Here is a 16,029-nt window from a genome sequence, read left to right as displayed (position 1 = left end):
GGCTTGTGCAATTTGTTTGTAGTCAGCCAGTTCTGTTGCTGGTGGAAACGTTTATATAAACGCATTGCGACCGATCATTATTTAGGGGGTCATTATTAATGGAGGTCTGGGGTTTGTATTGTTTAAGAAGTCTTTATTCATTTTAAGGTGTGATGAAGGAAGACATATGCACTATTTGGGATTCAAATGCAGTTGGTTGGGAGCATGTCTTAAATAAATGAGCGGGGCATGAGGCCAACAATTTTGTGTGTATTCTATGTGTGACTATGAGGTCAGTGTGTCCATGTATGTGGTGAGCGTGCCCCGATGTAAAATAATCAAATGTGTATGAGCCTTAGATAGAGGCTTAATCCCTGGTACTGTAGTTTGGACTAACAGTTTGGGCCAAACTACCAGGCATCAAGCCTTTGTGGAAGCAAGTGGGCTCAATCCTTGTGGGGTAGGTATATGGGCAGGTGACAAAAGGTGGCAGGGGCTAAGTGGGGAGGCAGAAAGGAGGCACAACGTAGCAGGGCCTCTGTGTGGGGAAGAAAGCAAAGAGGTAGGGGAGATGCAGACAAATTAGCAGGTACCCTGTAAGGGAGCAACGGCATGGGGGAGATAAAATATTGCGGCAGGGGAAGATATACCTTGACAGGGGCTCTGAGGGGGGCACAGTCACCCTGTTATGGAGGGGGGTAAACGGAGGACAAAACCCACTAGCATGGTATTGGCACTGTAGGGAGGGGGTGGGGAGAAATAGTGGTTAGCATAGAGAAGTTTTTAAAGAAAATTATAATTATGGGCAACTGGAGTAGGGCCAGTCGCTGATGGCTATATGGGGCCCTGAAATTTCTGATGGAGCACTGCTAACAGGTAAGGTGAGATAACAACATATCGGTAGTAATTCCTCTAAAAAAATAGAAAAAAAGAGGTAATAATACTATAAAAACTGATTTACTACAAAGTTTACAGCTTCTTTTTCGAGTCTATGCAGTCATTTGCTTCCTAAATGCTAAATTTGGCAACTTTCTAAATAGTCTTCATTAGGAATTTCCTACTATTTTGTTGCTGTAATGTCTGTGTAACTCCTTGACACAGCCAGCTGTGCTACCACACCTGACTTCTGTAGGCTCAGGACTGACCTCATCTATTTACTGTAATGAGAACTTGATCTCACTGCTCTCCCACTCTCTCCTATCAGAGTAGCACAGTGTTAGAGATACCAGCAGGGAGGAGAGGAGGTTATACATGGCAGAGAAGTGAAGTACTAAATCACATTATACAGAAGGAGGAGAACACCCACAGTAGAGTCTGCAGGGGAGGAAAGTGGGGACCACACAGACTGTATCAAAGTAGAGAGCAGATTATACAGGGACTATATAAGAAGTGGAAAAATAGTACAGGAACGAACATTTGCTAGTACATGAAAGCTAGTGAAGGCAGCAGCATCCTGTATTTACAGACCTCATATCCAGCTTATATTACTGGGAGGAGCACACATACATGAGCTAAGTTTGTATATCAGGGGGTCTCAAAATGAATGAAGTAATGGAGATTGCAGCCTGAAACATTTTTTTAAACTAAAGGTGACCATTATATATATTGTTTTGTGTGCCAAAGGCTTCCATAGTCTTTAGAGAATGTTTCTGGTTTTATATATACATAAAGCTTATTCACTATATCAAAGAAATTTGTTTCACTTTTTCACTATTGCTCAAACATCAGTTTTGTAGGCTCCGTTACGGGCCTCCATCACAGTTTCCATTGTTTTTGCCTTACAAAATAGAGCATACATGTTGTGCTATTATGTCTGGCAGAATGACTGACACCATGATGGAGACCTCAAGCTGTATCTCTTAAGTATATTTCAGTCCACTACTTACCTCATCCATTGGGTGATACTGATTATAATCATAGTTTTCCAGAGATATTTTCCCAGTGCTTTTTGTACTCACACTTCTTTTATCGATTAGCTTTTGCACATCTTCAATCATGATCCTGGTAAAAAAGCATTTAAAAAGCATTAAACATAAATGTCTTTTTTATTTATTTGTTTTTACCAAGAAGGATTGTAATTATAATGCTAGAAGGATTATGTTATCTGTAACTATTGATTTACAGAGGAACTGTCACCTCTCCTGACAGGTCGTCTGTTTTAGCAAATAATTGTATTTCCCTTTAAATAATAATTCTGGAGCATGTTTTCTCAAAACTCTACGTTGTGCTGTTCCCCGTTATCTCACCTAGAAATGTATGAATAAATTAACAACTTGGTGTTACCAGACTGACAATTTCCAATCAGTGCTGACAGAGTGAGACAGTGTAAGAACACACCACTTTGACAAGGGTAATGATAGCATCCAGTTGTCAGTATATTCATCAACTTCTAGGAGGAATAAGAGAGGAAAGGCACAACGCAGAGTTCACAGAAAAGATACTGCAGAATTGTTATTTCACGTGGAATACAAGTATTTACTAAAACCAACATGTCAGGAGAGGTGACAGGTTCGCTTTAATGTGATTTATAGAACATCTACATATTATCAAAGTATACCAGACCAATATGTAGCAGCACAAAATATTTATTCATTTATCATGTTAAAAAATATGAATAAAAATGAGGCAATACAAGAACAGTTGCGTTACTGTGAAAAGTATTCACTTACATGTGATTGTGCCCACATATAATATGTACAATGCATTTGGAAATTCTTCAGACCCTTTAAATTTATTTACATTTTGTTATGTACAACGGTGATAAAATAAAAATGCTGGTTTTTCAATATTATTCTGCACTCAATGCCCCTTAATGACAAAGTGAAAACAGAATGTTCATAATCTTTACTAATTTATTGAAAAGGAAAAACAAAAATATTGCAGTGACATAAGTATTTAGACCCTTTAGGCCTCATGCACACGACCGTGCTCGTAATTACGACTCGTAATTACGAGCACGGCCGGCCACGGGCAGCCGGCCGCTTTTGCGAGCCATGCTGCCATTATAAAGTATAGCAGCACGGCCCGTAAAATCGAAAAATAGAACATGTTCTATTTTTTTAACGGCACGGGCACCTTCCCGTGAGAAAACGGGAAGGTACCCGTGGCTAACAGAAGTCTATGAGCCCGTTATTGCGACCCGCAATAACGGGTGTTTTTACGGTCGTGTGCATGAGGCCACTTGGTTGAAGCACCTTTGCAGCGATAACAGCCTCCAGTCTTCTTGGGTGTGATGCCACAACTTTTGCGCACCTGGAGTTTGGAATTTTCTGCCATTCTGCTCTGCAAATTCTCTCAAGCTCTCTCAAGCTCTCCAGAGATGTTCGATTGGGTTCAAGTCAGGGCTCTGGCTGGGCCACTCAAGGACATTCACAGAGTTGTCCCTGAGCCACTCCTGTGGCATGATGCTGCCACCACCATGCTTCACTGTAGGAAGCAGGTGATGAGCAGTGCCTGGTTTCTTCGAGACATGATGCTTAGAATTGAGGTCAAAAAGTTCAATCTTGGTTTGATCAGACCACAGAATCTTGTTTCTCACAGTCTGAGAGTCCTTTAGATGATTTTTTTGCAAACTCCAGGCGGGCTTTCATGTGTTTTTACTGAGGAGAGGCATATTTCTGGCCACTCTGCCATAAATCTCAGATTGGTGGAGTGCTGCAGTGATTCTTGACCTTCTGGAAGTTTCTTCCATCTGCACACAGGATCTTTGGAGCTCAGCCAGAGTGACCATTGGGTTCCTGGTCACCACTGTTACAAAGGCCCTTCTCCCTGATTACTTAGTTTGGTGGGGGGAGGGGGGGGGGCAGCCAGGTCTAGGAAGAGTCCTGGTTGTTTTAAACTTCTTCCATTTAAGAATTATGGAGACCACTGTGCTCTTGGGAACTTTCAGTTCAGCAGACATTTTTTGTACCCTTCTCCAGGTCTGTGCCTCCACACAATCCTATATCTGAGCTCTACATGCAGTTCTTTCCTCCTCATGGCTTGGTTTTTGCTCTGATATTCATTGTCAGCTGTGAGACCTTATATATACATATGTCTTTGCAAATCATGTCCAGTCAAATGAATTTACCACAAGTGGACTTCAATCAAGGTGTAGAAACATTTCAAAGATTATCTAGAGAAATGGGAGGTCCCAGATATAAATTTCTAGTGTCATAGCGAACGCTGAATACTTATGTCAATGCGAAATTTGAGTTTTTAATTTGCCAAAATGTATAAAATTCTGCCTTCACTTTGTCATTATAGGGTATTGAGTGCAGAATGATGGGGAAAAAAAACTTTACTTTAGCACAAGAAAATGAACGGGTCTCAAGACTTTCTCTGTCTCCCCCTTACTTTTTGCCCCCTTGCTTTGGTTTCTATTCTTTCACCATTGCTATGTCTGTATTGCATATCTATCTATCTATCTATCTATCTATCTATCTATCTATCTATCTATCTATCTATCTATCTATCTATCTATCTATCTATCTATCTATCTATCTATCTATCTATCTATCTATATATGAGGAGTTTTTCAAACTAATTTTGGTCAATTATGGTTTTTGTATACTTTTTTCAAGAATACTACCTAATATATACTATCTACTTTGTTTATTCTTTAAAGGTAATGTGTCGCTAGAAATTTTATTTTTATTTTTTTTTCGTTTTTTTAGTTAAACAATTAGTGTATAAGTGATTAAACATTGTTCTAATTTTTTTAATTTTTTTCACGAGTCAGGAAATATTATAAATTAGATTCTAATTTATAACATTTCCCAGTGCTGGTCACTAGATGGAGCAATTCCCAAAATTGCAGCATTGGCATGTGGTAAATCAGCCACATTGCTTTATGCTGCAAAATGTGAGAATACACACTCGCTCTAGTGAGCTCACAGAATCCCCCCTCCCTTATCCTGGCTAGTGCCAGGAGAAAGGAGGGGATTGAACTGTCAAACCTCCTACACTGTGTGTCGCCACTTTTTGAGCTAACACACAGTTTAGTAGGTTTACATACAGTAGTAATCACACACTAAAACACGTACATACACAGACCTAACTTACCTGCTCCTGCCGCCGCCGCTCCCTCCGGTCCGTCCGCTCCGTCTGCTCCCTCCGCTCCAAGTGCACAAGTCCGTAAGCTGCGGCCGGAAGTAGTAATCTTACTGTCCGGCCGAGGCTTCCGGTCCACAAGAAAATGGCGCCGGACGTCGCTCGGCCGAAGACCTTCAATTTGGACGGCGTACAGCATAGTGGATGGAACGGGCCCCGTTCGCATTCACTATGGGGCTGTATGTGCCGTATTCCATGTCTGTATGTGTCGTTAATCGACACATACAGAGATGGAAAAAAAATGGCAGCCCCCATAGACAAGAAAAAGTTAAAAAATAAAAAAAAGTAAAACACAAACACACAAATAAATATTTTTTTTTTAAATAAAACACTAAAAGCAAATTGATATAAAAAATTTTTTTTTCGCAACACTCGTCCTTTAAATATAAGTGTTCTGCTTTTCTATTAAGTGTGTGTTATAAACCTTGTTTTCTACAGTGGGAAAAATAATAGGTTTGGAGTTTATAGCCAGTATGGAGTTTGTATCCACACTGTCAAAGTGCATATAATTTAATTGTGAGAACTTCTAATTATATTGGTCTTAGGTATTATATCATATTTGCAGTTAAAATAATATTTACATTTAAGATTCTAATAAACTGTAGATTATTAAAATCATAGAACGGGACTTTTTAAAGAAAAACACATACTGTTATTGCTGTTATGGCATCACTGGTTGCGCAATTCCCAAAAGGCTGCTGGAGACTGTTGGGAGTAAGCGTGCAAATAAAACCGCAACCACAAATCCGGCACAACTCTGATTGACAGAATCTAAGGCTACTCTGAGTTATTCACTAGTGCCCACCACAAGGCAGAATGTTTTTTGCTCCACAGAACCCAGGTTGTTCTAACAGAGTTCAGTGTTGGAGAAGGGGTGCAATGCAGGCTATACCTGAACAGGTAACCAGACAGCCGAGGGTAAACAGAAAGTCCAAAAACAGAACGAGTGGAAATCAGGTACGGCAGAAGTCAGAGCCGGCCAGAAGCAGATAATCACAAGCAGTAAACAAGGGGTTAACGAGAGACAAGCCGAGGTCAGTTTCCAAGAAGTCGAGAAGTCTAGGACACCGGTAAGGTGAGAGCTTGATAACAACACCTAAGTAAGGAGAAAATCCACAAGCAAAGAAAGAGTGAGGAGGCCAGGTATAAATACCTGACCCTACACATGACAGAGGAAGACAGAGAAGTGGGATATGCTCAGGAAGTAAACAAAACCACCCAGAAGCTAGATCAGAAGTCATGGCGATCTTAAAGACACAGACGCTTCCTAACAGTACCCCCCTTACTACAAGGGGCCACCGAACCCTTAAACCTCGGCCTAGGTTTTAAAGGAAACTTTAAATTAAAGCTCTTAACTAGACGACTAGCATGTACATAATAGGTCGGAACGCAAGTTCGTTCCTCTGGTGCATACCCCTTCCAGTGCACCAATTACAGGAGAGTACCCCTGACCCTTCTGGAATCCACAATCCTCTGAACCGCAAACTCCACATCTCCTTCCACCTGAACTGGAGGAGGTGGTTTCTTACAGGGTTTAGATGGTGGAAGAATTTTATTAAGGAGGGATTTGTGAAAAACATCATGAATCTTAAAAGACGGAGGAAAAGCCAGACGAAAAGATACAGGATTAATAATTTCAACAATTTCATATGGACCAATAAACCTAGGAACAAGCTTGAGGGACGGTACTTTCAGTCAGAGATTTTTAGTAGAAAGCCACACCCTTTGCCCCACACCAAACACAGGGCCGACCGTACGTTTTTTATAAGGATTTTTCTTTTGAGTAACTTGTGAGTTCTTCAGGTTCAATTGAACCTGAGCCCAAATTGTGCACAATTTATTTGATTCAACTTCCACCTCAGGGTTATCACTAGAAGAGGTGGAGAATGAACCAAAACGAGGATGAAAACCATAATTACAGAAAAACGGTGAGGTATCAAGAGAAACATGGTGGCGATTATTTATGGCAATTTCCGCTACTGGAAGATATAAGATCCATTCAACTTGGTTATCAGCAATATAACACCTAAGATACTGTTTCAAGGTTTGATTAAAGATCAGTTTATCCATTAGTCTCAGGGTGAAATACAGAAGAGAGTGATAACTGTACACCAAGGTTCTTCCAGAAAGCTCTCCAGAAGCTAGCCACAAATTGTACACCTCTATTAAAGACAATATTTTTCGGGAATACCATACAGACGAACCACTTGATCAACAAATAATTTAGACAAAGTCTTGGAATCAGGGAGTTGAGGCAAAGGAATGAAATGAAACGTTTTACTGAAACGGTCCACCACAACCCAAATGACAGTTTTCCCTTCAGAGGGAGGCAAATCAGTGATAAAATCCATGGACAGTTGAGACCAAGGTTTTTGTGGAACAGACAATGGCAGCAGTTCACGCATAGGGCGAGTTCGGGGGGTCTTAGCGCGAGCGCAGACATGACAAGCAGAGACATAGGAACTCCCATCACGAGACAAACACGGCCATCAATAGAGCCGCGAGACTAATCTTTTAGTCGCAGTTATCCCTGGATGGCCACACAAAACTCATTGATCAAATGAAATATAAACTGAGGAGGTACAAACAACTTCCCAGCAGGAATGGTTTGCGGAGCGAGTTGTTGACATACTTTAATCTCAGCTGCGAGGTCAGGTGATATTGCAGAAATCCCTATCTCTTTAGATAGAATAGGTTCAGGATGAATGTCGGGGACCTGTGAGGAACAGAAACTTTGAGATAATGCGTCAGCTCTGAAATTTTTAGCTTCGGGTCTGTAGGTTACAATAAAGTCAAATCTGGTAAAGAACAAGGCTCACCTAGCCTGTCTGGGATTGAGTCTTTTGGCTGATTCTAAAAAAGTCAGGTTTTAATGGTCAGTTATTACAGTAATTTGATGTCTAGCTCCCTCTATAAAGTCGCGCCACTCTTCAAATGCCCACTTAATAGCAAGAAGCTCACGATTACCTATATTATAGTTCTTTTCAGTGCCAGAAAATTTGTGAGAAAAAAAAAGACAGAAATTAGTCAATACAGTATATTCTTGAGATAACAGAGGACCCTACCCCTATTTCTGAGGCATCAACCTCACAGTAAATGGGCTAGAAAGGTCAGGTTGAACAAGTACAAGCGCTTTTATAAAACACTGTTTTAAGGTTTCAAAGGCTTAGACCACACTAGGTTTTCAATTTACGAGATCAGAACCCACTTTCGTAAGATCTGTCAAAGGTTTGGCAATGGAGGAGAAATTCTAAATACATTTTCAGTAATAATTAGCAAAACCCAAGAGTTTTGGCAGAGGTTTTAGTGAAATGGGTTGGACCCAATCAAGAATTGCCTGAACCTTAGCGGAGTCCATACGAATATCACGAGGAGACAGCACATATCCCAAAAAATGTACTTCTTGAACTCCAAAAATACATTTTTCAAGTTTTGTCTAAAGACAATCTTCCCTCAGTACTTGAAGGATCGACCTTAAATGTTGAACATGAGACGACCAATCAGAAGAAAACACAAGAATATCGTCCAGATACAGCACCACAAAACGTCCAATACAATTTCTGAAAATATTATTAACCAGGTTTTGAAAAACTGCTGGAGCATTACTTAAACCAAATGGCATGACCAAATACTCATAATGACCATCAGGAGTATTAAATGCCGTCTTCCACTCTTCCTCTTTGCGGATGCGAACCAAATTGTAGGCCCCACGTAAATCTAGTTTAGAGAATCACTTGGCTCCTGAGATTAAACAGGTCCTGGATGAAAGGAAGAGGATATTGGTTCCTAAGGGTAATCTTCACGACAGTCGATACGGGGTCTTAAACCGCCATCTTTCCTTTCAACAAAGAAAAAACCTGCACCCACCACAGAAGTAGATGGATGAATATGGCCCTTACGGAGACTGTTTTTAATATAATATATCTAAGGGGAGAAAGAAAACCTGGTCCGCACATCCATTTGCTATAATTGATCTATTGCTACTCAGAAAAAGAAAATGTACAAACATGAGGTTCTTAGTAAACATTTTCATCAAACTGTACCTACTTGCCACTTCACGGTGACCCCTTTCAAGCGGGTCCCTACTCTACCAATTGTAGTATCCCATGGCAACCAATGCAGAGGGAGCAACCCAGAATACCATCAGCACCCAATGCCGGTCTAAGCCACCTTGGCTCTGGACCACGTCCCCCCACAGATACAGCACCACAACAACAAAAGATTACCACGCAACTACACAAAAAATGAACAGATGGAAAAAGCTCACCTTTCCTTGTAGTCTCAGGGGCCAACAGAGAACAATCAGGTAGGAACATTTTATGCAGTTTCCTACAAATAAAAAAGGTCTTTACTATAATCTTTCATGGCTTGTCTTTCCGGAGCAGAAAGATTATAAATCCGCCCCTTAGGCAGCTTTGCATTAGGGAGAAGTATAATGGGACAGTTGTATGGCCTATGAGGAGGGAGAGATTCACAACCGATTACCAAAAAATACATCCTCAAAATCTTGAATACACTCAGGCAATGCTGGTGCGTTGCAAGATACATTAGTATTAGACACATATATACAAGAATCATAACATTTAGAATTCCACTTAATTCAATCTGCTTTTACCCAATCAATACCCGGATTATGTATCTGCATAAATCCAAGAGAATCAGTCGGCATTGCTGGGACCAGTAGTCCTTCTGGACATTCGGCATTACACTGCCCACGGAGGCGCAACAGGGGCTGCGGTATAAGTCTAGGAAGGTGCTGGGCTTCGTAGGTAAGACCATATGTAACACAATGCAAGTAGAGAGAAAAAAAAAAACGCACTCACCCAGTCTGACGTAGAAAATTATTTAATGCTTGTAAAAAAGGCGTGGGGGATGGGGAAGACAGTGTCAGGCAACAGCCGTTTCGTGTACAACGCTTTCCCAAGCCCTCTAATGACAGCATGCGTGCATGTAGCTTAAATACCTACACCCACAGGTTGCCATAGGAACACATGAAGACAATACAAATTTAAGGATGACAGGGTCATAAAAAACGTACATATACAGAATCATAAAAAGCACTCAAATCATTGCGGTCATTAAATCCAAGATTACCTGAGGTGTTCATTTTAATAATCCACCTAGCCACTCCCTGCAGCAACAATCTACCGCGATCACCTCCCGCATATGGTAAATCTACTCTTTCTATTCCTGCAAAAATGGGGACATCTGACCTGGGAGCACCCTCCCCTGTAGTAATGGAGTGACAATGTTCACAAAATCTGGTGTGTAAACACCAGTGGCGTAACTACCGCTATAGCAGCCGTAGCGGCTGCTACGGGGCCCGCAGAATGAGGGGGCCCGTGCCACACGCCGGCACGGGCCCCCCCATGGCCGGAGGCTCCGCAAGCAGCCGCTATGGCTGCTACAGTGCGACGCCACTGAAGGGGTTGTTCCTACAAAAGACATGCATCCCCTATCCACAGGATAGGGGATGCATGTGTGATCGCTGGGACGCCCAGCGATAAGGAGAACGGGGGACCGAAAGTCCCCCGAAGTTCTCCATGACAGACCTCGGACTTCCGGGGTCTGTCTGCAGCTCCATAAAAATGAGTTGTGCACTGGTCGCGCTTGTGCGCAAGCATGACCAGCGCACCTTTAATTTTTATTGAACTGCGCAGACTCCGGAAGTCCGAGGTTTGGCATGGAGAACTTTTGGTCCCCTGTTCTCCTTATCGTTGCCAGCGATCACACATGTATCCCCTATCCTGTGGATAGGGGATACATCTCTTTTGTAGGACAAACAATAGGCCGTTTTTTTTTGGGGGGGGCTATATGGCGTTATCTACAGGGGGGGTCTGTATGGTGTTATCTACAGGGGGGACTCTGTATGGCGTTATCTACAGGGGGGACTCTGTATGGCGTTATCTACAGGGGGGTCTGTATGGCGTTATCTACAGGGGGTATGTATGGCGTTATCTACATTGGGGCTGTATGGCGTTATCTACAGGGGGGGTCTGTATGGCGTTATCTACAGGGGGCTGTATGGCGTTATCTACAGCAGGACTCTGTATGGCGTTATCTACAGCGGGACTCTGTATGGCATTATTTACAGGGGGGTCTGTATGGCATTATCTACAGGGGGGTCTGTATGGCGTTATCTACAGGGGGGTCTGTATGGCGTTATCTACAGGGGGCTGTATGGTGTAATCTACAGGGGGGCTGTATGGCGTAATCTACAGGGGGCTGTATGCCGTAATCTGCAGGGAGGCTGTATGGCGTTATCTACAGGGGGGATTAGTGCTGTAAGATGTTATCTACAGGGGGCTGTGTATGGTGCTATCTATAGGGGGGTGCTGTGTGGTGGAATCTATAGGGAGGCACTATCTACAAGGGGTGGGTTGTGTGATACCCAGCGGAGGGGGGCCCCAGTCAAAAGTTTGCTATGGGCCCAGTCTTTCCTAGTTACGCCCCTGGTAAACACCGAATTGTCTTACCGAAAATGACATACACTATAAATGTACTTTTGCACTGAATAAATTATCATATCCTAACGTCTACACCTCGTATCTTCAGCACTTTTGTTTTACGCAAAAAGCGACAGTGACCACATTTAAAATTTCCATTCGGTGCGGATTTTTCCAGCCAAGTCTCACTATCCCTTTTCATCATACTGCTAACAAGCACATCTTTAATATTTTTACACCGTCTGAAGCTGATGAGTGGTTTATGTGTCTGCAACCATAGAATACCCAATATTACCTCGGAAGGCAAATTTTCTAGAATAAAGAAAGTAATTTGTTGAGTATGCAAAGTACCCACTTCCAATGTAACAGGCGGAGTAGAGAACTTGACCGACCCTGAGCGAGACGGGTATTATCAATAGCAGAGACCTTGACTGGGGTACTCAACTAAACATGGGGGATAGCCAATCTCTTAGCAACCTGAAAATCCAAGAAATTAGCCACAGAACCACAATCTACGAAAGCTTGGCCAGAAATACAAATATTATAAAAACATACATTAACAGGCAAAACAATTTTTTTTGAAAATGTGGGAAAAACCTGACTGTCCAGATGGCATTCAAGGGGACCATCTAGGCTCTGAAGTTTTCCGGAGCTGGACGTTCTGGACACCTGGAACAGTTCTTGAGAGTGTGACCAGCGTCCCCACAGCAGAAGCACAGCCCCTTGTGTTTTCGAAAAAGTCTACGTTCTTGAGAAGACATAGTGGTGCCCAATTGCATTGTCTCTTGTGCATCAGATGATGGAAGCTCAGTGAAAAAGTCTTTCATTGTCCATGTCCATTATTACATTATTGAAACACTACATGACTTCTTATAATATTAGAAATGTAGTATTAGTGAAACTGAACCAGAGTAACATACACTGTTGGTGTTTTGTTTTATTTTTACTGAACTTATTCAAGGAACAAAGTTAACCAAAATCCATAACCCATGTGCCCCATGTGAAAAAGTAAAGGGCCTTTTACTTGGGCCGTTGATTGGCCGACTGGTCGTTTGTACTAACATTCGGTCCATCATTGTTAAGTGTAAACACGCCTAGCAATCAGCCGGGCATGCTTAACAGTCACAATAATGCAAACTTTATGGGGATGAACAATCGTTTTAATGATTGTTCGTACCCATGCAGTTTGTATACTCACGATGATTGCGACATTAAAATGGAAGTAAAACGAGCGGTGATCGACTTGCTATATTGTTGATTGGCGCTCGTTTTGGGCAGGAAAAAGGTCTCTAACTGCACACTGTGATCTGCTTCTAGTACAGGGAGAACCTCTCTGTAATGAAGCTTTGAAATTCATGGGTAGACATAGTCCTCCTGGTTCCTTTCTATCAACTATAAATGCCCTATTATAACAATCAGTGGTCTAACTAAGACCCCTTTTACACTGGCCAATTATCGGGCAACCAAGCTGTCATAGAACACTCGTTCCCAAAAATGACCCTGTATAACCAGGGCAACGATCAGCCGATCAACTAGCAAACGCTCGCTCATTGATTGATTGTATTGTTTTAAATTCTGAAGATATTATTGTTGTCGGCAGCACATCTCCCTGTGTAAAAAGAGAGATGTGCTGCCGACATGATGATAATGTATGAGGACGAGCGATTGGAGTAACGAGCGCTCACCCCATACTAGCACTTTGTGAAACGAGCAAGCAAGCGCCGATCAACAAGCAGTCTCGTCGATCGGCGCTCGTTAGGCTAGGTTCACACCACATTTTTGCGTCTTGTTGAAAAGTCTTGTTTTATTTTTGGGTCAAATTTACGATTAAAAGAGGATGCAACTGGATTCAAAAATGATGCAGGCTCCTCTTTTCTATTCTGTTGAAGAACAGCATCTAGATGGATCCTATTTTTTGTACAATAGAAGTCAAGGGCAACAGGATGCAACAGTATAGGCATCCAGTAGCATCCCTTTTTAACCCCTACCCGCACCAGGACGTAACTGTACGTCGTTGCGGGAGGTTACTTCCCGCACGAGGACGTATAGTTACTGAGTAGTTCCCGGTGTACACAGCCGGTGGCTGTGTGCGCCGGGAACCGGGATAGAAGCTGTCCCTGACAGCTAACAGTCCCGAGTCACCGGCAACGGACCCCGATTAGCGGTCCGATGCCGGCGATCGATGTGGTCGGTGGATTTGTACAGATCCACCGATCACATTGCTATAACAGTAAAAGTTTTTAAAACCGTTCCCGGGACTCGTAGTTAAGTCCGGGAACGGTTACAAAGCTCCACATACCTCCCTCCATGGCCCATGTGACCGGCAATGGACTGCTGCTATTGGTCCATTGCCGGCGAGAGCTGTGATTGGTGGGTCTGTTCAGACCCACGAATCTCAGTGCACTTTTAGCCAGGGAGGGGTTAAAAATGCCCCTAACCGACATCTAACACATGTCAGTCACCGGCAACGGACCCGTAAAAGCGGTCCAATGCCGGCGATTGATGTGATAGGTGGATCTGTACAGATCTGTACAGATACAACCATCCTCCATAAAAGTTTTGAAAAGTTTTCAAAAGTTTTCAAAACTGTTCCTGTACTCCCTCCCCCCCTCCAACATGTTCCTCCCCCCTCCCCCATGTCCCATGTGACCGGCAATGGACTGCTGCTATTGGTCCATTGCCGGCGAGAGCTGTGATTGGTGGGTCTGTTCAGACCCACCAATCACAGTGCATTTTGTTGCAGAGCGGTTGAAAAATACAGGATACAGGCTCTGATCTCTTAGTTGGTGTTTAGTAGTTGGAGAGATCAGAGCCTGTATCGTGTAGTCCGTGAAAATAGAGAATAACCCCTAATTTTCACTTCCCCTGTTCCCCACCACCTCCCAGTGTATAAGGGAGATATTTTTTCTCTTTTTTTTTATCAAAAAATAATTTGATTTAGTTAGTTGCTCGTCTACGTCAATTCGTCGCGTTAGTCAGTGTCCGTTGTCAGTTAGTCTGCGTCAATCCGTTGTCAGCGTCAATCCATTACTGTCAGTCGCGTCACTTCTCAATAAGTGTCAGTTAGTCAGTGTCCGTTGTCAGTTTGTCTGCGTCAATCCATTATCAGCGTCAATCCATTACTGTCAGTCGCGTCACTTGTCAGTGTCAGTTAGTCAGTGTCCGCTGTCCGTTAGTCAGCGTCAATCCATTACTGTCAGTTGCATCACTTGTCAGTAAGTGTCAGTCAGTGTCAATACATAGCGTCCGAGTCAGTCAGCCTCAGTGTCCGTTAGTAAGTTTTACAAAGTGCTATAAAACAAACAAAAAAAAATAGACTTTATTACAGTTCAGTGAGCTACGTGTGTGTAAACATATATATACGCACACACACACACCCAAAATGGCAGCGAGACTTTACACCGCTGAAGAGGCGTATGCAATGATTGCGTCCGATACGGACTCCGCGAGTGGTGAGGAACCACAGTTCATTCTCTCGTCCTCCTCCTTCAGTGACAGTGAGGAACCTCCTCGTAGTCGCAGGAGGGTTAGTGCCCAGGTTCTGCCTGACCCTGAAACTGCCGATCTGCCTGACCCTGGTACAGTCAGCAGTGGTTGGTTAACCCCAACCAATTACACCCCCCAAATCCCAGAATTTACTGCTGCGGCAGGCATTCACGTGCAGACAGAAGGGCTGCCTATTATTGGATTTTTTAAATTGTTCTTCACAGACAATTTGATCCAGCTCATGGTTGATCAAACCAATATTTACGCCCAACAGTTTATTTCTGAACACCCCAACGCCTTTCATGCCCAGGCCAATCGGTGGCAACCGACTAATTGTGCAGAAATGCACAAGTATTGGGGGTTAGTCCTCAACATGGGTCTCACTAAAAAGCCTGAAGTGAGATCCTACTGGTCCACGGACATTCTGTATCATTGTCCGCTGTACCGCAATACAATGACCAGATCCCGCTTTGAGGCCCTCCATAAATTTCTTCACTTTAGTGACAATTCCCAATGCCCCCCTGCGGATGACCTCAATTTTGATAGACTTTATAAAATTAGGCCCCTCATAAACATTTTATCCCAAAATTTTTCAGCAGTCTACACCCCTCAAAAAGAAATCTCTATAGATGAATCCCTGGTGCACTTCAAGGGCAGGCTGAAGTTTCGCCAATATTTGCCAAATAAGCGCGCCAGGTACGGGATAAAAATGTACAAGCTGTGTGAATCGGACACCGGATACACACACGCTTTCCGGATTTATGAGGGGAAGGACAGGACAATACAGCCCCCAAATTGTCCCCCCGTCCTGTCCACAACAGGGAAGATAGTGTGGGACCTCCTGCACCCACTGCTTGATCAGGGGTACAACCTGTACTTGGACAACTGGTACACAAGTGTACCCCTGTTCAAATGTCTAAAAGACAAAAAAACAGTGGCATGTGGGACGGTCCGAAAAAACCAGCGGCACCTTCCCAAGACCCTCATCAGCCAATCCCTTCAAATTGGCGAAAGCAGGGCATTGCTG

At 43.0% G+C, this 16,029-nt stretch overlaps 1 protein-coding gene across 1 annotated transcript in view; it reads right to left on the bottom strand.

Moving 5' to 3' along the window:
• LOC142656349 (carboxypeptidase O-like) overlaps window positions 1-16,029 on the bottom strand; it is an 82,672-nt gene that overhangs the window by 46,834 nt on the left and 19,809 nt on the right. Inside the window, exon 4 of the mRNA XM_075831256.1 lies at window positions 1,866-1,980. Within this exon, the coding sequence (XP_075687371.1) occupies window positions 1,866-1,980 (115 nt within the window). The remainder of the gene's footprint in view (window positions 1-1,865; window positions 1,981-16,029) is intronic.

The sequence above is a fragment of the Rhinoderma darwinii genome, chromosome 6 (genome assembly GCF_050947455.1).
Source record: "Rhinoderma darwinii isolate aRhiDar2 chromosome 6, aRhiDar2.hap1, whole genome shotgun sequence".
Lineage (NCBI taxonomy): Eukaryota > Metazoa > Chordata > Amphibia > Anura > Rhinodermatidae > Rhinoderma > Rhinoderma darwinii.
Note: the sequence above shows the minus strand (reverse complement) of the source record. Positions and strands in the feature narration are given on the sequence as shown.